The 27,844-nt window shown below is 41.2% G+C and overlaps 2 protein-coding genes across 3 annotated transcripts; one reads left to right on the forward strand and one right to left on the reverse strand.

Moving 5' to 3' along the window:
• Nucleotides 1-3,901: 3,901 nt before the first annotated feature.
• C18H17orf67 (chromosome 18 C17orf67 homolog) lies at nucleotides 3,902-11,130 on the reverse strand. Its single transcript, XM_012578606.5, has 4 exons — nucleotides 9,525-11,130; nucleotides 8,735-8,835; nucleotides 5,405-5,544; nucleotides 3,902-4,399 (listed from the first exon to the last, which is right to left on the reverse strand). The coding sequence occupies exons 1-3, from the start codon at nucleotides 9,577-9,579 to the stop codon at nucleotides 5,428-5,430; spliced, it is 273 nt and encodes a 90-aa protein (XP_012434060.1). The 5' UTR covers nucleotides 9,580-11,130; the 3' UTR covers nucleotides 3,902-4,399; nucleotides 5,405-5,427.
• Nucleotides 11,131-11,266: 136 nt separating this feature from the next.
• On the forward strand, nucleotides 11,267-26,745 carry DGKE (diacylglycerol kinase epsilon). 2 transcript variants are annotated; one of them, XM_072937076.1, is made up of 12 exons: nucleotides 11,267-11,723; nucleotides 11,939-12,249; nucleotides 13,822-13,981; nucleotides 14,467-14,586; nucleotides 15,516-15,659; nucleotides 17,396-17,553; nucleotides 17,842-17,893; nucleotides 18,047-18,160; nucleotides 18,653-18,724; nucleotides 19,244-19,371; nucleotides 20,275-20,386; nucleotides 20,646-26,745. In XM_072937076.1, the coding sequence occupies exons 1-12, from the start codon at nucleotides 11,721-11,723 to the stop codon at nucleotides 20,802-20,804; spliced, it is 1,533 nt and encodes a 510-aa protein (XP_072793177.1). In that variant the 5' UTR covers nucleotides 11,267-11,720; the 3' UTR covers nucleotides 20,805-26,745. The 2 variants fall into 2 exon arrangements, with proteins under 2 accessions (XP_072793177.1, XP_041575812.1); XM_041719878.2 differs by having other exon boundaries at nucleotides 11,267-12,249.
• Nucleotides 26,746-27,844: the final 1,099 nt, after the last annotated feature.

The following is a 27,844-nucleotide window of genomic DNA, read 5'->3' on the forward strand; positions in this document are numbered from 1 at the left end:
CATTGAACATTTTCTGCTTTTTACTGTTTTTCATTTTAGTGAACATCTCTACCCCCAGACCTGAAGAAGGATTAAAATGCCAGATAGGAGACAGATCACTCAGCATTTCTAATCACACATCAGAAATCTCAAGATACATAGTTCTCACAAGATTTTCTTCTCTTTGTAGGCCATAAAAGGCTCAGATAACCTTCTAAAATCCACTCTGATCTCTTTAGTCATTAAAAAACAAGTTCTCACTGAGAATCTAAAGTAGGCTCCTACTGCAGTGATCACATTCAATCTATCCAATTTCACTCCACTGCTTCAGAAATTATTTATGCATTCATTCACTGGGAGTAACACAAGTCTTCATTCAAAACAATATCCTGACAATTGAAACAGGGCTGGAACTATTGAAAAAAGGGGGGGAAAAGCCCTGGAGTACTGCAAGGGAACATTTCCATACATATTATATCATAATTTCAGATGGTTATAGGCATTTTCTTTGTAACTCTTTTTCATATTAATGTCTCAGTAATGCTCCAGAGCAGCTATCCTGTCATTGGGAGGGGAAGAATGTGCTCACCTGCTCAGCCTCCCTGAGAAGCAAAGACTGAACCATCTAAACTGAAAACTGGTAAATTTAGTTTTGCATTTTCCATTACCTTCCTCACTGTGAAAGTGAATTTCAAATAAAGCAAGTGACTGACTTGCTTTCAGGGAGCTTTCTGGAAATTCCAGTCTTGGTAAATAAGAACTTTTGGTTCATGTTTTCCTATAAGGTAAGTCTGGTAGAAAGAACCAATTAGTTGAGCTGCCAAAGTGCTTAGTGGCAGTAGTGTAACTACTTCATGTCCTATTTATCTGTCTGTGATAAAATCTTTTGGCCTTACTGAAGAAGTTGATGCTTTCAAAAATCCCAGCCTTTGCCTTTTTTCAATGAATTCTTGTGTCTTTACAATTAGAGCAGATGTTATGTATCTGCTCTTTATAGAGAGACACTACATTCCTGGCCCTGGGCACAGTCTGCCTTTTCAGTCCACTTTGTGCAGCACCTAACACAGCTCCCTGTGCTGCTAAAGGTCATACATTTAGGAAGATAAATGCCATGGAGTGATGCCTTGGAGTGATGCTTTTACCAATTGATCAGTCTGCAGCTTAATTTGGGGAAACTCAACATGGATCAAATGATCTACTCTGAGAGGGAGCAGCTTCTGCAAACACCCAAAACCTTCTGTTAGCATCTGTGTGGGGATGGCAGGCAGCAAAAAGCCACAAACCACAACAATGTGCTTGTAGGAACTTTCAACCATTTCTTTCTGTGGCATAATGAAGCACAACCACACCTACACCCACACTCTGAGCAGTCTGCAACCCAGAGGGGGGAAAATCAGCCATTTGCTGAAGGTCTTTATTTTATGGGATAGAGGTGACTTCTGATTTTGATCAATTGAGCTGAACATTTAAAGAAAAGGAGTGAAAAAGAAGCGGGAGGAAAGGGATGCGGTGCTCTCGGTCCTTGTGAGCTGGGATCTGGTTGAGTGCAGAAACAGTGGCATCTAGTGGGCAGCTGCTCGCTCGGGAAAGGCGCTGGCTGTAAAACAGGTCAGCGATGGGATCTTATGATTATGCTTATCATGGATGAAAGGTTTTCCCAGGTCTGTTTTAATCCTTTTCTTTAAAAGCATTTTGAAAAACTATTTTTCCTGCTTTCCCACCTTCAGTATACAACTTCCAGAATGCTTGTTCTTCTGCTTTGCAGGCATGTAGGAAAGTTCAGCATTTCCCCCCAAGATTTCAGACATGGAAAAAAACCAAACCTGCAACTAATCCTTGAACACACTCGATCTAGTTCAACTATAGAGGAATTCAAGCTCAGCAGAGCTTTGAAGGAAATATCTGTGTAGAGGAAGAGAATAAAAGTAACCTGAAGGACTCTGAAAAAAAGATTAATTATATAATTCTGTGGCTATAACTAAGTATATTTATGCAGTGTTTACTTTTTATGCTAATTATCTATGAGTTTTCCCACTTCTGAGTTACAATAAATGCTTGAGCTGATTTATTTATGCCTGATCTTAAGATCTAACTCTTGTTAGTTCACTGTATTCTGTGTAAAACACTGTGTATCTTTTATGGACATGCAAAAATACACAATAAGGAGGACGAGAGGTTGCTGCATCCATGGCAATAGTCTAAAGCAGTCACATGCCTTCACCCTCTTCAGCTTTCTGTGTTTGCCACTGATGAGCAAACTTATGAAAGTCTGCTGTGCTGTGCTGGCCTTCTCTTCTATGTCTGCCTGCCTCTCCCATAGGCGGGAGGGTGCTTCTGTGTTTACTTGCAAGATTAATTTGTATGAAGGGATGACTTGGCTTCTTAAATCTGGCAGAAAAGCTGAATGTCTTAAAAAGCAGTAACTTGGCTATGTTCTTCATGATCACAGGATTCCAGAGGCACTCATAGGCTTTAGTCTAGGTTTCTTTTATTATTTTTAACTTACATATTTTTAGTTCATTCTCCTTTCTTTCGTACTTTTTTTTTCTCCCTTGATTCCTTATGTTTCAAACTTTCCTATATGGTGTCTGCTGCTTTTCTTGCCTTGAGGGACCAGGAGGTTCTTCAGTGGTCAGTTCCAGCCCAGAACAGAGGTGTAGATATTTATAAGAGAGATGGGTTTGGTTTGAATATGAGTTGGCTCCTTTGCCCATCAGCCTGACACCAACATGGACTAAAGGCTCTTAGCACTACACCAGAATTCCTTCTCTTACGAAGTGGGGGAGAATGTGGATCAGTGATCAGGAAATACTTCACCTTTCTATGTTTCTAGTTTTCTCCTTGTTAATTAGACTTTATATTACTTAACTTTTGGAGATACCTACATGAGATCCTTTGGCCCTCATGTGGAAAAGCAAACGGCAAAGCAATGGACAATCTCTATTCCATGTTTGCCTTAGGATTAGCTCAGTGTTACTGAGAAGAACTGAGCAGAACCTTCTGCTTAACCTTTCCAGTTACCTTAAAAATGACTGAGTATAACTTGGTGGGAGTTCTTTCACTTCAAAGAAGTACTTGAAAAATTACTTTCACAGAGTGACAGTTGACATAATTGTCATTAAATGAATTTTTTACTGTACAAATAAAAACAGAGCCAGGATTTCACCTAGTGACTTTAACTCAAAGTGATATGCAAATTTAGATCTCTGTATTGAGAGAGTTATGAATGAAGCACACAATAGCAGCCTGATTATTCTTTTTCACACTCCCAGATTTAATCTGTGATTTATCTTGGCAGTAGGGGATAGCAAGGCTTTGAAGCTTTGAGATTTAAATTATTTCCTTGGAGTCATCTAGGAGAGCTGTTTTACTGGAAGAAAAGTATACCAGAAAAACTGTTGATCTAGTCCAGCCTGTCAAGAGCTCTGTAGCACTAATTACCTTATAGATATTCATAAAATTGTGTTTTATTTTGCAGCCAGTCCTCAGGCTTCAAGTGTGACTGCAGTGAAGAGCTCTGAAAGTTACTTTGCTCCATTCATAACTAATTCTGTTGCCATTACAGATCACAGCAGTCATTTAAGAGCCATCAAGCAATTTTTTGGTGTTGTTTTGCAGGTATCATATGTTTCCCTCTGACTGTACAAGATATTCTTTTCCAAGGTATAAGTTATAAAGGCACACAGGCAGGAAAGGGCTGGCTGGATTCATTTACCCTTCCTGGCAGAATTACAAGGGAAAGGAGTAATTGTACAGAGAAATTACACAATTATTAATCTGCACCATAGGGCTTCCCAACTGCTGGTCCTAGAAAGTCCTCTGATGTTGCCTTAGTACTTCACAAAACTGAGCCTCACTTCCAGTGAATTTTGTCAGAATAAAGTATGGGAGACTAAGGGAACAAAATCATCTCCAAATGGAATAGTGTCAAGCTTTTATTATGAAACAATACATGAAATACTCATCAGGCAGTAAGACATAGTGTTACATAAATGTTGTTTCTTCATGAAATATTGTTATTTAACCTAGAAAACAGTAATTAAGGATTCCTCCAAAGCCCAGAAAGCTGGCCTTCTCTTCATGTTGGTATTCTGCAATTTTCTGTTTACCTGTCTCTCCAAGTTCCTTTTGCTTCAGACAGTCTAAACCTGTGCCCTTGAAAGGATACTTTAGGACTAATAAGCTGCCCATAGCTCAGAAACTGTGGAAACCCTCAATTCAGTTATTCATGCATGCAAGCATTGCTGGTAGAAAATACATGGTGGTTTATAACTCATCGAGCCACTTAGAGCTGGAAATTCTGCTGTACATGAGGATTGCACTGCAGTGCAGAGAGGTTCTGCTCTACAATGAGCACGTAGCCAATGCAGGAATAATCTTGTCCTCCTTAATACAATCACGTACAAATCCATGTGGAGATCTGCAGGGAAAAAAGAAAAAAACAGAATATCAAAATCTATGCTGACATTGGCCATACTAATAACATCTTAAGGGCTTCAAATAATTTAAACACTTTTCAAACATTAATTCTTCACAGTGGCCTGGGAGCAGCTGTTGGGAAGAATTCCTGTAGCTAAGTGAGCCAGCATTCAACTGTCTTAGCTGGAAGATTTTTTTTTGAAAATAGACAACTTACCTCCTAAGGCTGAAGTTTGGGAATGTTATATTTTTGTTTTTAAACAAATCAGACCTTTGTTTTATTGTGGCTCAACAGAGCCCCACTGAAGTGTACCACAATGTCCCAGTTTTTAAAGGTATTTAGAGAGGTACAAATAGATAAAAGAATGTTAAGCAGATGAACTTTCTATCTTTTGAAACAGATCAGCTGTGACAGATACCATCTCTGTATTGTGCTGCTTAAAAGCTTTTGAAAATATGAAGCTAAATCTGCAATTTTCATATTAAAAAGTTAACTGGGAGTGATAAAGCTTCACTTTTACAGTGATGATTTAAACTTATCTCAGTTGACAAATTTCCTGTCTGTTTAAAAAACCTCCTTGCAAGTCAGACTGCATCCTGAGTATCTCCAGGATGACAACTGAGTTTAATCCTGCCCCAGTCCCACTGAGAGCTAAGTGAACAAGCACAAAACTTAAACAGAACCGTTGGAATAAGAACAGAAGCAGACAGGAGGGTAACAGGAGCAATCTGAAGCCACATTAATAAGAAGTTCTGCAGTCACCAGCTTACACCCACAAAGCAGAGAAATGCATAAACAGAGTTTTATCAACATGAACAGAGAGTGACAGAATTGATGCCTGGGACACTTCTGTTCCCTGCTCCTGCTCAGCTGCCCAATACCTTTCAGCACAAGGTGCTTCCCCAGCCTTTGGTTATTCCATTCTCTCCCAGTGTGTGGCTCTGCCTTTCATTATGGAGAAAAAAACGTGCACTGTAGAAGAAATATGTATATATGTATGTATACCAGTTGCAGGGTAGGCAAGCCCATTAGATTGGATGCACCAGATCCCTGTTGCAGTGTGGGAGGCAATGAGGATTCAGCCAGTGTTCAAGGAATTGTTCTTCTGATCTCTGCTCCAAGTGCTGGAGGTAAAGCATATACTCCTATTTAAAGAAAAGAAAAAGTAATTTAATTGTGTGGTCACTCAATTCTACTGTCAGGCCAGGGACCCAGGATCATTTCACAGCTGATGTAAGAGCCATTAATTTATCCCTTAAAATAATCGCATATAGTGAAATGGTGTTGCTGGTCAGCTTGCCCCAGCCTAGCAATGTTTAGTGAATGACATCATCTCCAGACCAGCAAAGGTATCGACCAAGAATTAACCAACAATATTCATAAATTAGGAATTCTGGATACACATTTCTTATTTGCATATCAACACAGAAGCCTTTGTTGGGCCTGATTGTACAAAGGATTCTCACAAATAGATCTGTTACAGCCCCTTTTGAAAACTGGTTCCTGCTGCTTAAAGAACATTAACCCCTTGCAGGATTATGTGGCAGGTCTGAAGGATTCCAGTAGGTAGCACACAAATTTTCCAAGCCACAAGCTGTTCTAGTGCTGCAGCCGGTTTATTTCCATTACTCTAAAAACGTATAAATCTAAAAATACTTGCAGCAATCAAATTTAAGCTCTTATCTATGCCAAATCTATATCTTATAAAATTACAACAGCTTTATCAAACCACATTTGTAATTCCTTCAACAAAATCATTCTGTTTTTATTTTAAGCATAGGTTGTAAAACTTTTCAATACCTTTTGTGTTAATAATATTGAAGTAAGCTAAAACATTTATTTTATTTTTCACCAGTGCTGCCTGGTGATAAATAAAATAATGTGAATTTCCTACACCAATTTATAGACAGAGACTTTGGTCTCAGCAAAAAGTTTATTGAAATAAAGTAGGCTGTGTACCAAAAACTTGACCTCCATCAGGGACAAAATTTACTTTTAAAAAGTCCCAGTCCTAGTGGGCTCATAAGTTTTGTGAACAGCAGATACATTTATCCAAAATAATCCCCCACTGCTTTGCAGAGTGGGCACTGTTGGAATGGAAGCTGTAGCCTAAAGCCTTTGCACTGGCCAAGTATTCCAGCATCAGGATCCTGCCTGGCACTGGGCTTTCTCTGCTCCCAGCACCAGGAGATTGGCTCAGATCTCAGGGGAGAGACTGCCTTAGGAACTGGCAGGGAACAGAACTATGTGACTGAGAAGATGCCACATTATCAAAAGCAGGATCTCAGTCAAATTAAGTTTAAAATGTGCTGATAACATAAATTACATTTTCTTTTAATAATCAAGGGGGGCTGATCTTTCTGTCTGTAACTGAACAGGTTTTTGACTCAAGCAGCACTGTGGAAGTCAAAGAGTGTCACAAAGAATTGCAAATTACATTCCCCAGCTCAGCATGATCTGGCCCAGTACAAACAGTTTGTGCTTAAAACAGATGAACAAAGGTGGGTTCATCCCAGCATTCATTTCACTCTGCTACAAACCATCCATACAAAATCAGTTTTTCTCCTTGACTCCATGTGCACAAGCTGTGCACAAGGATGCAGCAGCCATGCACCTTCATTCACATGGAAAATCTCCACGTTCCACAGGGCAATGAGGGTTGTTTTTTGGGTTTTTTTATGAGATGTTTCCTTTTCTACTGAAAATCTTGACATTTAGAGAGCAAAACAAATACTCTTATGTTTGGATTTTCTTACAGAGGGTCAGCTTTGCTTTCTAGGTAAAAAACAAAAGAAAATAAATAAAAGAAGGTTGGAATTTCTCAAAAAGTGTTTGCTCCTAATCGTGGTAGGACAGAAAGTGGCAAGGACAGAGCAATAAAGTCAGAAATCCAACATTTCTTTAGCCCTGAATCCCTCCTCTCCCCACACAGAGTCATAGAATTCATAAGGATCACCAAGTCCAGCTCCCTGCTCCTCACAGGACCAGCTGAAACTAAACCACAGACTAAATGTTGCATGCATACATGTAACATTCCATACAGGAATTACCTCAATCCAACTGTTCTGCTGCTTCATTTATTCTGTATTTAATATTTGTTCTATTTACCACATAACCTTAATTGTGGTGGTATATTAAGCATAAGCACAGATGGGAGCTGTATTCCTGCTCATTTGCAAAAACTACAAGGCTTATTTAACAACTCAGAAACCAAACCAGTCCTGAGTGTTGTGGGCAGCAGTGCAGCCTTCTGCTCTTTGGCTGTGCTGTGCAATTTTCAGTGTACAAGGTTGTCAAGAAGCACAGAGCAATATCTGTGTGACAGCTGTGGTTTGTCCTGGTGTCCCCTTTGACAAACAGTGCATTCACCCAGTGTTGGGCAGGTGGATTCTTTTTGGCTGGAGCACATTACCCACTGGAAAGGGAAAACCAGAGGCTGTTTCTACAATCCTGCAAGGCAGGTAGAGCTCTTCACATCCTATGGAGTCCAGAAATGTTCAGCACCTTGCTAAACTGAGCCCCCTGTGCTCATCACGTGCACAATCCCTCGTGTGCTCCTGGCTTCTGTGCGTTTTGCCTCTTCAGAAGCATGTAATTTTAGCTCAGTTTATTTACTTTGGAAAGAAATAGGCAGCAGTTTTAAAATACCTTAAGTACTCTTGATGTTTTAGGTCTTGTCAAAGCAAGTAAAACAGAAGGCTCTTTAATTGTTTTACTTTTTCTTTTGTTGTAACAGGGTTTAGCAATAAATAAATGTAGATATTGCACGCAAACCCAAAACTGTTGCATTAAGCCAGCAACTAAAAACTCTTACAATATCATAAAAAAACATCCTATCTGTAGCACTCATAAATAAGTCAATGAAAGTAAGTGATTTTTAAAGGTGGTTGAGAACTACCTCAGTCTCCACACTGGCCACTGACGCCTCCACCTCCTCTCTGCCTGCAGTGCAGAATGTATTGTGAGCAGAAGACCTTTCCTGTTACTTAGTTTTTCAGGAACAAGCCTATGAAATCCACATCTCTATAAATTAAAAGCCACTTTCTTCTTAATAATTTGATCTGTATTTTTGAACCATGATAAATAACCTTCTCATTCTGCAAGTGAACATTTCCTGAGCAATAGTCAGTACTTAAAGAATGCTTTTAACTGTAATTGAAAGAATTTAAGGGTTTTTTTAATATTTCATGGAAGAACTCATCTGCTTTAAAGGGTGATATTTATAACATATTGCCTAGAAGCAATAGAAATTTAATCCTAAGCACGAATGTTTTGGGGGATTTGGTGTTGGGTTTTTTCAGTTAATGCAATTTAATAGTAAATGTTATAAATCACCCTCATTGGTTCATCAGGGAAACCAGCTTTTCTTGGTCTGTCTTCACGACGAGTCCTCAGCATCTGTTTGGCATCTTTTTCAGACAAAATTGGTGAAGTGTCTAAAGACAGAACAGCAGAAATTAATTCTGAAATTATCAAAACGTTAGTATTTTATCTATCAGTTGTGAAATGAAATATCTCCAAGCCTGTTTTTTTTTTCTATCAACAAAGTGTTCTTTCATTATAACCCCTTCCCAGGGGGTATTGCATTCCAAGAGATAGGAGTGGAATTTTAAACCATTTTTATACTTGTGTTTTCTCTTGCCCTGCTAGTATGAAGCAAAGCCCACATATTCATGGTACTATAAAATGAGCAAATACAACAGCACCATCAAACCACTGGCATTAGTTGCTCTTCCAACTCTTTGTTCTTTTCTGTGTTGCTTTATAAGATTTTTTTCAAAGTAAAGATTTAGATACATTGCAAAGAAGAGATTGCATTGAACATTCCACTTGCAGGACCTTGGTAAAATAATATTTAAATAGTAAGCAAGTAAAATGAAAATTTTGGGGTTTACAACAAATGACTACAGTGTGGTAATGCAGAGAGGTAAATATCAAATACAACATCATGATTGTTAAAAATCAAATTATGGAAAGCCTGCAATATAAAAATAGTTAAGTGTTAAAAATAAAATATATTAAAATATATTAATAATGAATACTAAAATAGAAGGTTGACAAACTAATACTATTTATATGCTCTGCAGCTTTACACATATTAAGGTTTGTTGATAGAAACTCCTACCTGTAACAGTGGTCAGCAGGACCAAAAAGGAGACAAACACAAGAAACTTCTTCATTTTGATTCTGCTTTCTCTCAGTCTGTTCCAAAATGAGCAACCCTGACTGAGGCATTTGCCTATTTGAAGGAGCTACGTCAGTCCCAAATGTTTGTTTCTGCTTTAATTTGAGTGATAGTATGATTCTGAAGACATCTGGTCTGAAGGTTTGAATTAGTCTATTATCTGCTCACACATTCTCTGCATAACTCTTTTCCTCAGGGAAGAAAATAGAAGGCCCTTTTTTCCACCTCAGGCTTCAGAGCTACACTGGGTATTTTAGACTTGTGAAAATAAAGCCTATCCCCTTATATTTAGCATGGCAAGAAAAGGTTTTTGGTGCCCAAGGTAAACTATTGTTTTTTAAAAGAAACAACTGCCCAGTACTTTTAATCTCAGAGGCAGCTGCAAAGAGACCCCTTTTTCCAAGACTGTCTCTATCTTTGCTTCAGCAGAGAAGTACTTACTAATGGGGTTTAACTCTAGCAAAGCCAAATTATGACTGCTGAGAAACACAGCAGAGTTTTTTATCAAATTAATAGAACCATACAAATGAAAACCCACATAATTCTCCTCCTTGCAGGACAAGTTAGCAGAAAGCAGGATTATAAAGCATATTAAGCATATTAAGAATGTAGGTTAGCAAACGTCACTGCAAACAGGTAGTTTTGGCCCTGAGAAATGTCTAGAGCTCTTCTGGGCAGCGCCATGCTGAACACATGGTACCAGCATCACCAATTTGTAGGGCATAAAATGCATCCCTTCAACTATAACATATAAAATAGGTAGTTGGAGCTCATCATTGCGTCTTACATGACAGAAGTGAGGAATTTCCTTGGAAACCCGAGTGTTGCCCATCTGTGCAGCATGTGCGTTTTTCGGTGTTTTTTTAAAGATACCAAGACTCCAGAATCCAATCAATTTTGTAAATGCTGTATGGATTTACATCATTGCTCACTATACTGTTTTGAAAGTGGGAAAACCTGTAGGTTCTAATGGCAGCCACTATTTTTAGAACTGCTCCAGGGAAACAATTGAACATGTAATGACAGAACGAAATTATGAGGGGAAGGCATTTATGGTTGGGCAATAAAGCACAACCATGGGGAGGATAAATACAGCACAAAGGCACAACTTGGGAGGAGCTCACTGCCCTGCACAACCACCTGAAATGCTGTAGTGAGGTGGGGATCGGGCTTTTCTGCTGGGCCGAAGGAGGACATGGGGAAGTGGCCTCAAGCTGAGACAGGGGAGATTCAAAGATTATCATGGTTTGGTGTGGTCAGGCTTTGGAAAGGGCTGCCCGGGGCGGTGATGGAGTCCCCATCCCCGGAGCTGCCCAAGAGGCGCTGGACCAGACGCGGGTGCTGCGGTTCAGGAGCTACAGCGGCAGCGGCTGCACGGTCGGACCGAGTGACCGCAAAGGCTCCCTCCAACTCTGATGACTCCATGATTCTAGGGCAGAACGAAATTATGGGGGAAACATTTACGGTTGGGCAATAAAGGCACAAACACCGCGGTCACTCGGCACCAAGCCAGCGTGGCCTTCGCCTCGGGTCTGGGCACGGCAGAGCTGGAGCCGGAGCGCAGCCGGAGCGCAGCCGGAGCCGGAGCCGGAGCCGGAGCCGGAGCCGCAGCCGGAGCCGGAGCCGGAGCCGGAGCCGGAGCCGGAGCCGGAGCCGCAGCCGGAGCCGGAGCCGCAGCCGGAGCCGGAGCCGGAGCCGGAGTGGAGCTGCTCCGCCGGGCACTGTCGCAGCCACTGAGCGCCGCTGGCGACATCGTCGCTGTCGCGACAGGCGGGGGGCGGGTGGCGCCCGTGTCCTGGCAACGTCCCCGGGCCGCTTCCGCTTCCGCCGCCCCGCGCATCCCGCGGCGCCGCTCCGAGCTCCGAGCGCCCCGGCCCCGGCTCCGCCGGCAGCTCCCGGGCGGGCCGAGGGCCGGAGCTCGCTGTCCGCTCCGCCCCGTGTGCCCCGCCGAGGGGCCCGGGGCAGCCGGGGCCGAGCGGCCGCGCCCTCCCGGCGCCGGGGACCGCGGCGGGAGGAGCCCGGGGGCGGCCGGTGCTGCGCAAGGCCCGGGCGGGCGGCGGTCGAGCCCCGGCCGGAGCCGTGCCGCCGGCGCCATGCGGCGCGGGCCGGTGCCGAGCCCCGAGGAGGGATTAGGGGATGGTGCGTGCAGCTGCGCCTTGGCTCGCTGAGCGAAGGGGCCGCTCCGGGGCTCGCCCCGCCGCCTGCCCGGGAGGTGCGAGGGGCTAGGCCGGGGAGGCGCAGCGATGGAGGGCTCGGGCGATGCCGACTGGCGCCTGGCCCTCTGGACGCTGTTCTCCGTGCTGCTGCCCGTGCTCATCACGGCGTGGTGCAGCTTGCAGCGGTCGCGGCGGCAGCTGCTGATGCGGGACATCCTCCGCAAGAGCAAACACGACTGGCACTACACGGACCTCTTCGGGCAGCCCTCGTACTGCTCCGTGTGCGCCCAGCACATCCTGCGCGGCGCCTTCTGCGGCTGCTGCGGGCTGCGCGTCAGCGAGCGCTGCCTGAGGAAGGCGGACCAGCGCTTCCCCTGCAAGGAGGTGATGGCGAGGGGCTCGGCCGGCTCCGTGCCGCACCGCTGGATCAGGGGCAACGTCCCCCTCTGCAGCTGCTGCATCGTCTGCAAGCAGCAGTGCGGCACGCAGCCCAAGCTCTGCGACTACAGGTACTGCACGGCTGCCTGACTCTGTGAGAGCGCTACAGTGCCATGTCCGTGTTGTGTTTTCCACGGGGTTGTTGGGAGACCACACCCCAAAATAGATCCTGCAGTAGTCAGATAAGATACTGTTAAAAAGAACAAACTTCAAAGAACTTAAAATGGATGTTTTCGAGTCATAGATTAAGAGCGTGGTGTTGCATTTCACATCCACTCATTTTCTTAATTGCATTGCTCCAGCATGATGTGCAGGCTGCTGTGTAATTACATACAAGAGACTCACAGTGTCCAAGGGAGTTTGTATTTTAGGGGATGATATAGGAAGTTTCTCGTAAATTTTTTGGTTGCACAGTGGGTAGCCTGAGCGGTTTGACTGGCACAGCTCACAGTTCAGAGAACCAAAGTGTGCATCTCAAAATTGGCGTCTGCTCAGTGTAAATAAAGCCAATAATGTCCTGTAGAGATTTCAGGTTCATTTTTAAGGGTGCTTAAAAAAATCTAAAGAGAAGTTTTATAAGCTATTGCAATATATTGATAAAGATTGTGATAAGAGTGTTTTTAAAATACAATGAACCATTAATTGGACTTGCACTGTCATTAGTAAGGTTGCTTGCAGTTGTCAGTGCCAAAATGCAATGACAGGTGCCCTAGTGTGTTACTTCAGCCTACTCAAAGGATCTTTTCAGCCTAGATTCTGCCAGCTTTTGCTTTGCTTTTATGTGATACTGTCAAACTGCTTGGTAAGTAAGCAGAATTACAGAGAAAAAGAGCAGATTATCAGAAACGAAACCTTGAGAGTGTGTAGGAGAGGAGGGAAGGGCAGGAATTTGGAGGCAAAGGGGAAAGGAAGGAAGAAAAGGAAAAGAGAGTCAGAGGGTAAGGCAAGTGTCATTGCTACTCTAGCTGTGTGTTGTATTAGTCAGGAGGACTCCAAAAATAGCTTTCCCAGCTGCTTAAATCAAGGCTTTGGATGTAGTAAATGAGGATTAACATTCTGCAGAGGCTGGAAGTGGATATTGCAGTATTTCCTCTTGATCTAGTCTTTTTTTCCAGGACAGCTTTTAGAATAGGTCATAAAGCAAAGCAGTTTTGCATAACTAAATCCCATCAGTACAGTTCTGCGTAACCTTTTAGGTTTCAGGCTTAAACGGGGTATTATCAACCTTAAGGAATGCATTAATTCATTACTTGTAACACTGTATTGAGTTGAGCTCCGGTATTTTATCTGTGCTCTCTAAGGATGGACAGGAGTTCAGATTTTTTTACAGGCTTTCAGTGTAACTGTTAATATTACAAACAGGAGAACATTTATAGCACCTATTTCATTAGTTAAAAAGAACTTAATTAACTTTAAACTGTTGGATTTTTTTTCCCAGCAGAATTCAAATACTTTCCTAGACCTGCAAGCACATGACCAATTGATGTAATTTTCTATAGCCAATGCATAAGCTTCCAGGGCATGAAATGTTACTTACAATGGTGCATGTAAACATAAATATTGTAACAAAAGTCTAAAAAAAATGAGCAAAATCAATGTGCCTGTTTGAAGATTGTTTTCATGTGTTTTGGTCTTTTTGCCAGGTGTGTGTGGTGTCAGTACACTGTGCATGATGAATGCATGGTGGATTGTTTGAGGACTGAGGATTGTACATTTGGAGAATTCAAAGACTTAATTATTCCACCCTACTATTTGTCTGCAATCAACCAGATGCGTAAAGAGAAAAAAACCAATTATGAAAAGGTAATGGCCTGCTGCTTCTTGGGTTTAGAATATACCAAAAAAACAACCAAAGAAACCCACAGACAGACCTTGAAATTTGAACTCAATATATTGTGATGGTAGCAACTGTCAGGTAAATGTTTCAAGGTCACTTAAGTACTTGCTGTGTTAATTCAGAGGTGTTTGTCATTTTACTAACATGGTTGTTGAAATATAAGCAGATGTGGATTTTTTTATTCCAAAATACAGAGATTTGTCTACCTTACTTCCTTGAATTTTTTGTGAGTTTTTACTGCTTTGTTCATAGCATGGTAGTATTCCTTGTCCTGAGCACTGCAGAATCTTCAGCCTTGATGTATCAGAAGTATTTGTTTGTGTTTTGTCTGCTTTAGACTAATTGGTAACTTCCTCATTTCAGCACTTGCAGGGGATGGGGCTCGGAGCAAGGCTGTAAACATTTCAAACGTGCAGTATTTGTGTGACTGCCTGGTTTTTACCTTTTGCAGGTGGTCCCTTACTGCAGGAAACACTGGATGCCAGTAATGGTGCTGGCTAATACTCGCAGTGGAAACAACATGGGTGAAACTTTACTAGGAGAATTTAAAATGCTGCTGAACCCTGTTCAGGTATTTACAGTGCAAAGCCACCATAATAAAACCACAGTTTAGGTTAGAATAGGTATCACCTTGTTTACAGTGGCAATAGGGTCTTGTGGAAGATCAGTAAAGGAAACAAATTCATGCCGTTTGTTCTTTTAGCAAGCAACAGCTTCACAGAGAACAGCAAAAAGTGCAGAGGTTTCTCCCAGCCCAGTTTTTGTTAGGATTCTAATACCAGTCCATTTTTTTTTTGCTTACAGTAATACATGCAGTAATTCAGTCAGAAGTATCTGACTTTTGAAACAGTGTACACTTTTTAGAAAATGAACCATTTAAATCTTCTTTATAGGAAACCTGTATTTGTTTAAATCTTCACTTTATTTGTGGAAATGTCAGCCTTGACAGTTTTGCTTTGTGTACTTGCTTTCCTCTTAAAATCCACTGGGATGGCTCAGGATGTTGCGTAAGGCAGGCAGTTGTTCTTGGATTTCCTGGCTGCACCTTAATACTCTTCCTTTGAAGTTCAAAACCCAGCTGTAAAATACAGCCTAAGAGAAATCACTGTTTGGTTTTTTTTTTGTTTTAAGTGCATCCCAATAAGGCTTTAAAGAATAAACCTCTTTGTGTGCTGAGTATTTTAAAATTTCTTTTATCTGAAGTCTTTCATCTTTTCAGAATTCATCATCATGCTTCTAAATACAGACTTTTCCAAGGGCTCTGTCAGCTCAGTTTATCCATGCCATTTAATCCTAGGGAGGCAGCTGGAACTCTGTTGTGAATTTGGGAAATAGATCCTGCTCATGAAAGTCAAGACATCTCATTTGCTAATGCAATACTGCAAATGCAGAATCGTTGTTTTACATTAGAGTTAACTTCTTGAAGTTGTTTATCTATGAGGCAAATCCTGAGTCATGTTCTGTGAACTTAACAGAATTCCTTATTTTCCTTTTTTCTAGGTTTTTGATCTCAGCAAAATTGCACCTGCTAAAGCTCTCCAACTCTGCACTTGGCTGCCTTGCAATGCTGTCAGGGTTCTGGTCTGTGGTGGGGATGGCACAGTGGGCTGGGTCCTGGATGCAATTGATGAAATGAAGATAAAGGTATTGTGTCTTAAATTAAAAGGTGAAATGAGTTTTGAAGCTGCCAGAGTTCCACCCTTCATCTCTTACCTGCATTTATTGCCTTCATCTTCCTGAATAGGCTTACGGAAAAATATTTGCATAATTGCTTATTCCTATTGGGGAAGGGTGTGGGAAATTCATCTTATGATTCCTTGTAGTTCAGGAAAAATAGGAACACTTTAGACTTTTACTAATATTCATAGTAGTTCTTTTCTGCAAAACAAGGAGAGAACAAGCTGCTGGATATTTTCTGCATTGTAACTTCCTCTTTGTCTGAACAGATTTATATTGTCATAAATGGCATTGCTAATATTGGCTAGTGTGCTCTGACTGCTCCATTCTCCCAGCACACTCAATCTTTTATAATAACCTCATAATTTGCCAGCTATACTGGTTATGCTGCCAGTGCATGAGTGAGTGCAGTCATTTGCTTCTGCTCCTTGTCATCTGTTCTGGAGAGTCTGTCTGTCTGCAGCCTTGCCCATTAACTGCAAGTAGAGGAGAAAAAATAATCTGTGCTTACTGTGGATTTGAAATGGAAGATATTCTTGTTTATGAGATGCGCCTAAGTACTCCTGAGAAAATTAAGAATGGAAAATAATTACAAGGCATTAGTGCTTTACTTAATAAACTTTTTCTCTCATGCTGAAAGGAAGGTTTTATATCAAAGTTTTTTACTGTAGCTCTCTTGTTAATACATTAAATGTTGTAGCTGAAGGCCATTATTACAAATTCATGCATAGTCCAACAAGCTCTTTGAGAATTATTGTGTGCTGATAAAGTAGAAATAAAGTAACTATAAAGGTTAATGAATATGAGCATATGGTTGTGTGATCCTGGGCACTTGATATATTGTCCCTCAGTGCTGATATAGCTGATGAAATCTGTGTTTTTCTTTGTTCTATTCAAATTGAGTTATTGGTATTAGGTAAACTGTAGAGATTTATCAGCAAAACCTTTTTCCTATCAGCAGTAAGTTGTTTGCTCCCTTTATTTATCTTGACTCTCAAATACAGGTTACCTGGCTGATAATCTTTCTGGAAAAAACATTAACCAAAGTGCCAATTTACTGCAAGTGCTTTTCACATCTGAGTTGCAAAGGCCATAGTACAGGTGAAATAATTGTTCACCCTTCTGTGATGAGGAGAGCCAAACCCTTTGCTAAGGTGGCTGTTCTGAGCAGCTCCTGTCACTGTGCTCTGCAGAGCTGATCATCACCTGCTCCATCCGTGGCTGACAGTCTGAAACTGAGACACAGATTTTGCTCCTTCGAGTATCTGTATTTCTGTGTGTGGTTGAACACTCTGGTACTCCGTACATCTGTTGGTTAGACCTAACCTCACCTCAGTCTTGGAGGAGCATTTTGGTGTCTTGTTGCAGTTCACAGGCATATGTGTTACATCTCTCAGTGTTCATGTCACTTCCCAGATCCAAAGCATCATTCCTGGGAAGGAATACTCTGCTCAGTATTCATATTGTGTTGTTCACAGTATTGTGTTTGTATTCTCTTTCCTTCTCACAATGGTTTAACATTTCCTTCTTTTACATTATGCTGGGTAAGTAGCTCAATGTGCCACCTGCTCTGCCAGCCCCAGAGCTCTGCTCTGAGCATCAGGCTGCTGGGAAGGTGAATTTATCTAATTTGGACTTTGGGGATGGAAGGGAGACAATGAGTGCTGAAGCAGGAGCTAATATGCAGTGGTTTTGTATCCTAGGGGCAAGAACGATATATTCCACAAGTTGCAATTTTACCTCTGGGAACAGGGAATGACCTGTCTAATACACTGGGCTGGGGTGCAGGTTATGCTGGAGAAGTCCCTGTAGAGCAGATCTTACGAAATGTCATGGAGGCAGATGGAATCAAACTAGACAGGTAAGGAACAGTGCAAAGATAAAATGTATAGAACCAAACTGCTGTAGCTCTACTGATAGTCCATTGCAGCAGTTTCTTTACATAAACACAAGTATGGCTAGAAGGAACTACAACGTAACTGAGGTGTGAATTTAGTCTTTTAGTTGTTCTACAGGGCTTAACTCTTTCATAATTAAAATAAATGTGAGTGTTTTGCCTTAATCCCAGTATAGATATGAGATTCCTAACTACAACTTTGATACTGAGGACTGCCTGTCACAAATCTAAGTACCAACTGTTGTTTTTCAGATGGAAAGTTCAAGTAACAAACAAAGGATACTACAACTTAAGGAAGCCAAAGGTATTGTTTGCAAGTATAAATATGAATTCTATGGAATCCCTGTATGTTTGTCATTTGTTGTTGTTGTTGTTATCAGCTTCCCATTAAACACTCTGAATTTTAAGCCCTAATAATGATTTTTAATGAGGCATAATTGGAAGTTCTGTCTTACAGGTATTCACAATGAACAACTACTTCTCTATAGGACCTGATGCTCTTATGGCTTTGAATTTCCATGCCCATCGTGAGAAAACTCCCTCTCTGTTTTCCAGCAGAATCATCAATAAGGTGTGTTTGGTTAAAGGGATGTTTCCTCGTTGGAGTTCTTGATTTGACTTCAGGCTATTTTTAGCTTCACATTCTTTTACCACTACTTCCTTCTTGCAATTTTAAGAGTTTGAATTAACTTTTCTTAGGGAAGGGGATTCCATGGGTAAAACATGTTGGCAAGCCCACTCATGAGTGTTCTGCCTTGCCTCTGCTAAATTTGCAGTTTGCTCAGTTTTTGCTCAGAATTTCTCATTTGCTTTGAAACTTCATGAGTTAAGTGCTTATTTCCTTTTCAAGTGGAAATCTAGTTTCTTATGCAAGTTGTAGCTCATCTCATGAGGAAAGTTTAGTTTAAGGATGTGCAAATATATTATGTGTAAGTTTTAGATAAGGTTTGCACAGCCATAACTATACATATTTCAAATAGTCTTCCTATGTATTATCTTTTTCTAACAGTATTTTCTTTTCTCCCTGGTTTGTTTGGGTTTTTTGTTTGTTTTTTTTCTGTAGGCTGTTTATTTTTTTTATGGAACCAAAGACTGCTTAGTTCAAGAATGTAAAGATCTTAACAAAAAGGTTGAGGTAAGTTTTTTAACTTGCTTACCCTCTCCCTCTGGACAGTCAGTGAAGTGTAAAAACTTAGTTTGTGAAAGAAAAGAAGCTTTGCTGTTTACAATATTTGTACTTAATGATATTTGTGTGAGGGTGGCTATGGCCTTGGAGTATTTTTGTGTTCCTTTTGCTGTCTGCAGAATTCATGGAATTCATGTCTTTGGGCTTACTGCAAATTCCTGATTTTTTTTCTGGCCTTGACTCAGTTCTGTGAGTGCAAGCACTGATATTCAGCTATAATTTGCCATAGCACCAGAGGCTTACATAACTTAGAGTTACTTTTTTATTTTCTCTACTAATAGAAATTTACTATCTGATTTCTTGTGAAATCAGAAGGATTTTTTTTTTTTAACATGAAGAGAAAACACATTCTCTTGGTACAGAGCCAAATTTTCTTTAAGTGGAAGCCTATTAAATGCATAAAGTGAGTAAGTTCTATCGAAGTACCGAATTTGATTCACATAATTAACTTCTGCTTGTCTTTTAAAGCTAGAGTTGGATGGTGAGAGGATTGAGTTGCCCAACTTGGAAGGCATCATTGTGCTGAATATTGGATACTGGGGAGGTGGCTGCAGGCTCTGGGAAGGAATGGGGGATGAACCTTATCCTTTGGCGAGGTACAGAGGGCATTTTTTGCTTTGTTTTTTCCTTTAATAGTTCTTGCAGTGTAAGGAATTCCCTCAGTAGACTGTGCTTATGTAGCCAGGCTTGTCTGCAGGCTGGAAGGGTTCCTTGGGACCGGCTATCTCACATTTGTTTATTTTCCCTGAGTTGGAGACTTGGAGTAAAGGCATCCTACACATCAAGGGCCTTTAACTTTCTCAAAATGTTTTTGCATGACAGACAGCAGAAGCATTGGAGAGGCTATTAACAATAAAATGAGTCTTTAAAAAATAGAAGATAAATCCATTTCAGAATCTAAAATACCACATCTCATTAGAGGTTAAAATGGAAAATAAGAACATGTCTAAAATTTTGGCTCTCATGTTGAGAGCAATACCAAAGAGAAAAATAATTTCAAACATTAATTATTCCTTGTTTTGACTTCCTTCTTCAGAGGCCTCTGTATAAATACACCCATAGTTCTGTTACAAGGCTTGTGATCCTGAATTTCTAAAAAATACCTGGGCAAGGTCCTTTACCCAGATCTAAAAAAATAAGCCATTAAAAGGTTTTCCTTTGGATGAATATCTGAGTAAAAAGACAGAAAATTGTTCAAGTTTATGGAAGACAAATCCACTGTGGGCCTTAAATGTGCACACTGAGCCTTAGGAAGTCATACATGTGTGATTTCCAGAGGCCAGCTCGGGTGTGCTGACTGGTGAATTGCTCCATAGCTGTGGGTTTGATGCTTTCTTTGCTGTTCACTGTGATTTGTTCTCCAGCACAAATACAAAAACGTATTGGTAGCACAACATTTGTCTTCTCTCTGGGAATAGCAGTAAGAGGACATAATATTTGGGCATATGTGCTGGAGCCCATCAGCTCACTGAAAGAAGTCCCATTTTTTTATTTCACAGACATGATGATGGACTTCTGGAAGTTGTTGGTGTTCATGGTTCTTTCCACTGTGCCCAGATCCAGGTGAAACTGGCAAATCCTGTTCGCCTAGGGCAGGCACACACAGTGAGGGTAAGTGCTGCTTAGGGACTTGTTCTCCTAATTTTTTTAATACACAACACAGAATCTGAAGCACTCAAATGCTTGAATCAGATCTGAAGTTGCAGTTTGCAGTTGAGATGGATATCTCTCTTGCTTAGTGCTGTGGTTGGTGGCCTGTGAGTGGCAATCAGTTTCTCCCGGGCCAGGCTGTGAATGTGTATGCAGTTGTAAAAGGTGATTTCAGAGCCCCTTTGAAGTGCTGTGTTTGTGTTGTTGTGTTTGGTGCCAGCTGATCCTGAAGAGCTCCAAGATGCCGATGCAGGTGGATGGGGAGCCCTGGGCGCAGGGGCCCTGCACTGTCACCATCACCCACAAGACCCACGCCCTGATGTTGTACCACTCGGGGGAGCAGACAGATGATGATGATGCCTCCAGCCTGTCAGAGTGACACCAGGGCAGGGAGCAGCTGGATCAAGACCTGGACGTTTTGTGGAATTGGAATTTCACGTGCAGCAGAGAGGAGCTTCAGCTCGTTTAAACACCGATGTCTGCTCTGGACTGAGGTTTTTGAACTGAGGTTCATACTTGTGAGTGAACTAGAGCTGAGGAAAAAGCCATGCTTCTGCACTCATGGAAACTTTCACAGCTGAATTACCACAACTGGTTTGCTTTTAGGTTGGTGGAGATGCCCTCCAGCCTTTCCAGCTGGAATGTGTTTTTCTAATGGCTGAAAAGGGACAGATGCTGCAACCCTTCCTTGCTGTGCAATCAGGTCTTCTGCACATACACAGCACAATGTTTCAGAGAGGTGTTTCATACCCTTGGAAAGGGGAACAGCTGGGGGTTTGACCTGCTTCCATCTGCCCCAGAAGAGTTCCAGAGCAGAAAACCAGACCAAGCAGAATATGGGTTGATGTTCTGACAGCAGCCTGCTCCTGGCTGCCATCTCTGCTTGGGAGCAAGAGCAGTAACTCTGTGCACCCGCTTGTGCAGTGCATTTCTTATAAGCTTCACTGGGAGAGTAGAGGATCTGGGAGCTCTGGGAAGGTACTCAGCAAGAAAACTGCTTTTGGACCAAAGGTTTCTGGAAATGTTATTTAGGAAATGACCTTTTTCAGTGGCTTTGTAAGCCAAAGAGTACCCTGAGGTCTTGAGTCCCCAACATATTGTTCAAAGTAATTGTACCATGACTTGCACTGAATGATCCTGTGACTTGACTTTGCTTTAGTTCGGTGAGAGACTAATTCTAGTTTTTGTAAATAGCAACATCATAGTTTTTGGGGAGGCTTTTTGAAGGAAAACTGGGACAAAAGGAGCATCTTTTTTAGCTGTTTAGAGAGAAGGGCTTGAAAGAAATAGTGATGATTGGCAAATGTGGGGTATTTTTTAAAAAACTTGTTGAAGAACATGGCTCCTAATTACCTGAGAATGATCAGTAGTAAGTCAGTCTGGTAACTTTCAATTGTAAGTGTGGAGGCTGAGAGCTAAGTTTGCAGAGGTGGCATTCATGTGTATAATTTGATTGTGGGGAAAAAGCATGGAAGCATTTGTTTTCTGACTGGCTCTTAGGGGGTAAAGATTGCTTTGTTGGTTACCCTCATTTCCCTTATGGATATAAAGTAGGGAAAAAGATGAGTGGTTGATCCTGGTAGTGGAGGTTCAGAACACCTACAACAGTACACAGGGACTGTCAGCTTGGCATGTCTGAAGCTTCTCAGGTTAAAAGCTCAGGTGAAAACATCTTCATGGTTAACAAAAGTAAAAGATCTTATTCATGTTCATTTTGTTGTTAGAATTTTAAGCCTGCAGCAGGTGAGAACTGAGTTGAGGTTTAAAATATCTCACTGAGTAAATTCAGTTTAGTTACGGAAGGTGCTCTTCCAAGTAGGAAGAGAATTTATCCTGTGTAAGCCAAAGTCATAAGAAGGTGAGAGCTTTGGTCTGAACTTTGAATGTTGCTGCTTTTGTCATGATCCCCCAGTGTTTAATTTTTTTTTCTTTACGCTGACTGAAAATGAGATAATTGGGTAAAATAGGCTGTGTTTCTAGGTTTTTTAAAATGAAACCATTTTTCAAAGCCCTGTAAAATTATGTTTGCATTAACAGTGAATAATCTATTTATATTTTAAAATAATTTATTGAAACTTGGCAAAGTCAGTATTTTTAAAAAACCTTCAACTGTAATCCTCTTTGGAAAGCCTTTTTAACTTGATGGTATTCTTTGTAGAAAGTGTATGTACTAGAACTTCAATACTACTGATTCTCAGTGAATTTATAGCAGTCTGAAAATGTGATTAGAGTGTAATGAACTGTAAAGCAGAAGCCATTTGTAAATTCCATATTCATTAGCCTTATACACCTCACTTTAATTATTTTACTGTATGTAAATATAGATGAAAAATGAGAGTAAAATATATGTAAAAAGTGTTTAAAATACCCTAAGTATGCTATGATAGATTAATCCATTACTTTTTTTTTAGTTATGGGCTTCAATTTGTATTAGCTTCAAAAATCTTACCAGTTAAGTTATTACTGTTTTAATAACTTGTAACCATCAGCACCCTGAAAGTATTTAAGTTCTATTCTGTAGTTCTTATGTAGCTGTTGTTTATAAACAAATGAGAAATCCCTGGAAAAGGAGGGTATGTGCTCTGCAAAGCAGTATTTGAAATGACACCACTGGCTACTTTAAACTATTTCTAATACAGTTTAGACTTCCCCTGAAGTTGATTTGATGATTATTCAAATTGGTTTATAGCCCAAGAACCTTTAACTGTTGAAAAACTTCACTCTTTTGACTCCTGACATCTAGAAAAGAAATAATTGATGCCAAGGTTGGAAGTCTCCCTGGGCTTCTCCACCTGTGCCCCAGGGTTGTGCTTCCTCCCACTGCAGCTTGCCATGAGTCCAGTCCAACAGGTGTGACATCCTCTGGGAAAGATAAATCCATCATTCCTGCTGCAGAAACAAAGTGACAGTAGCATCTAACTGGGTGCTTGTCTGGGAAAACCCTGCTAAGCGGTCTTGGCTTTGGAGGTGAAGAAGTTTGTGTCTCACCAATGACTGTAAGTGATGGCAGCAAACATGGCCATGGTGGCTGTGGGGAAATTGTGGAATTGTACTTATGGTTTAGAGAACATTCTGTCAGGTTGAAATGTCTCTGTGACTCTGTAGCTGTCATATGTGTGGCAAAAAAAGGTCTTGTAAAACATAGTTAGCCCTGGAGTCTGAGGGAAGCCTGGCTGTTCCCAGCTGTTCTTTGGTTTCAGTGTTTCCTCCTTTCTGCTGTGTTGCAAATTGGGTTAAAGCCTGTTTGGAATTACTTCATGGAGCCATTTCCAGTGTTAGCCCAGTCTGGCCTCAGCAATGGGCTCCCAGATTGTCTGGCAGCAGGAATGGACTTGGCTGATTTGTAACAGAGCTGCAGTTGCCCAATGCTCTGGTGTGCACTGTGAATATAAACTGCTCCATGCTTTTTAAATGTTGTAGGTGCATAGAGCACCATTTCAAACAGCTCCTCCATCCAAGGAATTACTCCTTGTAGGTCGGAGCCCTGGAAATCCCCACAGTAAATTCTCTGTCTGGGAGAGGGGACTCTGCAGCTGGAGCTCCTGTCCTGCACTGAAGAGTTTTCCCTAATCCTGTTAATCATAAACATTGGAAAAATAGAGAAAAGAGTATTTCAAAAAGCCAAATGACAAGTTGTTTCTTCTGCCAGCCTGTATATTACAGCTTTGTGTAAAATGTACAGGGTAAATAATAATAGATTGTCAAGCACTTCAAAGTGAGTTCATTAAGTTTATTTTTAAGTTGTATTGCTGCATTCAGTAGCAAGTTGTGTCAGATTCTGATAACTTCCTTTAATGTAGGTTCTCAGTCCTGTGACAGGCAATACAAAAAGCATAAATCTGCATGGAGAGCCTTTCTGTGGGTCCTCTCCTTGTCTGGCTCACTTTTTACTTGCTCACTCATGTTGAGAGGATGTGCTGGGTATTTTTATGTGCACAGAACCTCCTGTCAAAGGATTTGTCAGACAAGAAAATTGGAATGGCTTCACACAGCTCTTCTTGGCCCAGTGACCCACCTGGTCGGATTTCCAGTCACCGTCACCAGCAGGATTCCAAAGGTTTCCCAACAGCCCTGGCCTCTATTGAAAGTACAATCTTAGTTCTCATTGCTGCTGGGGAGGAACATCCCTTTTCTCCGCAGGTTCTGAGAACCGATTCCTAAAGAGTTTGGTTTCAGTCTGGCCAATTCCTTCTGGTTCTGTGCTACATTGCACTGAAGCTTTTACAGTGTGTGTTACTGTATCTCACTGGTTCAATAAAAAGCTCTGCACCTTTAGCTGTGATCAGCACAATGGCATCAGTGTTAGAGTAGTTAATTGGTTTTTACTTGGCAGCAAATGCTTTTGGTAGAGCAGCACTGTAACCCAGGTAGTCTGTCGGGAAGAGCAGGACACTTAAAAATCTTCAGTGTTCTAACTGAAAATCCTTTTTGGGTCTATATTTCATACTGACTACTAGCAGTTTTCTTCCTTTTGGGAAATAAAAAATTAAGTCTTCAGTTGGAATTAAATTAGGCTGTCTTCAGATTCAAAACCACTAGGATGTAACTGATTCTTTTGAATGTCAGCCACTTAATTAGAAATGCTGGTTTCTTCTGAGAAATGAGAGGTGCTTCTTAAACACAGGGATGAGGCAGCAGAGATCACTTCTTCCTGTGGTAATAAAGTACATGGAGAGAATTTACACATTCTTTATTTCAGCAGTGTTGAGGCCACAGTTCTAAAGCACGACGTAATCACGATTTTATCATCTAAGAGTGCTGAATACCCAATTCAGGCTTTGGGCATCTCAGGGAGATACATCAAGCTGGAATAAAGCCACATGCCTTGACTAAGCCTAGTTGTGTTGTGCAGATTGACCTTAGCTGAGGATCTGGCCCTTAACTGTTCAAAAGTGTGAATGTGCTCAAAATTGTACTTTTTAATACTGCCCTGTGTCCTGTGCTGTGTTCCCCTACTGCTGTATGTGGTTAATTATTTGCATTGTTTAATTTGCAACTTGTTTGTAGATTTCAGCATAAAGATTGTTTTCTTTTTAAGATTATGTAGGAGCTTATATTGTATGTGAGTTTGTTGCATTCTGTACCTTCAAGGTTTACATCCCTCAAAAGCCATTTTGTCTGCTACACAAACTGCTGTAATCCTTCAAGTACCTCCAGCCATCTTCTCTTTCTGGGATTTTTGTAGTTAAACAGAATGGATTTTTATTTTTGTAGCTTGTAACTTCAGTATGTATAGTAGTTGTTTAGTAAGTAGTGATCAGAATACTGTAAAATGTTGCTTTTAAGAGCTGTAAATTTAATTAGTAATTACTACTTACAAGAAGATATCAGCATGTTAACAGTTTAAAAAAATACTATTTAGCTGCACATGCTGTGATGCTGCCACATGGGATTTATATTGAATGTGTTTGTGTATATGTTTTAAAGTGGCACTAAAGAAGGAAAATATGAGCCTAAAGTGCAAGAAATAGCTCAAAAAATAGAATTCATAACATTTTAGGTAGTTTTCAATTGAGAAAGGTGACATTTGGGGTTCAGTATTTTTTTATTTTCCACCAGGCAGTAAGGAGTGACCACTGCACTCTTGGCAGATCAGTTGTTTCCTTATGGTGTAGTTTGAGATCTGTGTTTAGTGTCTGCACCATTCCTGCCCCTCAGAGAGCAAAACCCCAGAGCAACCCCACAGCTCTCAGCTGTACAGTATGTGAGGTCTTACTTGCCATGAAAGAACCAGTTAGCGTGATTTTGAACCTCTAAAATAAATGTTTAAATCCAAATTGGTAAATTTTTGCTTGGCATCAAGCCATGTTTTCAAACCCCAAACTGGTTTTCCTTTGGTTTTGAAGAGAAGGCAGGTTGAAATGGAAAGGTAAGAAGGTAACCCTGTAAAAGTAATAGTTATAAAAGCAGAGACATCTGGTTTTATTTGCTGCAGAGGCAGAGTGAGCGTGCTTTTGGCTCATACACATTTGTGATGGTCGGTGCAGTGGTTACATGGGCACAATGTGTGATTTGGGTCAGGTTCTGCCTGAGAAGCTGCAGCTTCAGTGGAGCCACAGAACTGCCCTGTCCTGTGGTTACTGCACATTAACAGGGGAAACTGAACGCTTCAGTTGGTTGTACCATGGCCTCTCTCTGTGACTTACATTCCCTAAAATTCTCTATTGAGAAACATCTGCTCCATATTCTTCATAAACATTTGTAAATACAGATTTTTCCCAGCACTGGCTGTTACTGAATTTCCTAATGCATCTGTTTGTCTTCTTGTTTGTACTGTTCCTCTGTAGATTTAAGGGCGTGGATTAAAGTATTTAAACTCAGCTTTTTCTTTTCCTTGCAATGCAGAAAAACAAATGTGAGTCTTCAACTCTGCAACAGCCCCGGGATGAGGATGTCTGCCTGGCTCTGGGAGGGCTGCAGCAGGATGAGCTTAGGCATTTTGAGAACAAAGTTGAATTTTGTTCAACTCTGTGGCCATGCTACTGCTCGAAATTCCTGGTGAAAAATTTGAGCATCTCAAACCTCAACAGATGGGAAAAATTCTAGACAGCATAGTAATGTCATCTGGAGATAAAACTAACACTGGTAACCTGCAAAGACCACAACAGCTGTTTGCCTGCTCCGGTTCCTTCTCCACCCCGGGCAGGAGCTGAGGTCGTGTGGCTTTTCAGTAGGTGTGGTTAAAATCGTTTGAATTCCCAGGCTTCAACAGTAATGTGAAATGTCCATATTGTTCCTTCTCACCTCTGTTGCCACTGATTTGGGGATCTTAAAACAGCTTCTGATGCTGCACATTATTTACTCGAAGCGGGGAAGGAGCCCTGCAAATGCCTTACCTGTGATGAGCAGTTTCAAATAAGAGTTTTAACAGGAGATGTTTTGGTGTCGGTAGAAACTGGAGATGGGGCAGGAGGTGCTGCTGAGAGCAAATCAGCAAAACTCCCACGGGGCTTTCCCCAGCGAGGGGAAACGCTGCTGCCAGGAGACGTTCAGGGATCAAGTGGCTCAATGCTTTCTCCTGATGGCAGCAGATGGGTTCGTTTGGGCTTTTGGAAGTGAATAAATCCTCCTGTGGGGCCACTTTATCATAGTGTCAGTTCCCTCCCCAGGTTCTCTCCTCTGTTCCCTGGTCTCATTTGCACAAAAGAAGAAGGGCTCTGGCCTCTCAGCTCCTGTATTATGCCACAATCAAACCTTTTAAGGACTGTTTGTGTGTTGTTTTCCATTCAGGATGGGGTCAGAGCATAGATAATCAGTTTTTTTCTTAGATGAGTAAGACAATAGTTTCACAGAGTTTTCAGGATCACTGACACTAATGCTGATAACCATCAAGGTTTAATACATCTTTAAATGGTTTTAGAATTGCTGGTGCGAGCCGTGCAGAGCACCAACTTGAGCCAGACTTTAGCCAAAAGTTGT

Source organism: Taeniopygia guttata, chromosome 18, assembly GCF_048771995.1.
Source record: "Taeniopygia guttata chromosome 18, bTaeGut7.mat, whole genome shotgun sequence".
Classification (NCBI taxonomy): domain Eukaryota; kingdom Metazoa; phylum Chordata; class Aves; order Passeriformes; family Estrildidae; genus Taeniopygia; species Taeniopygia guttata.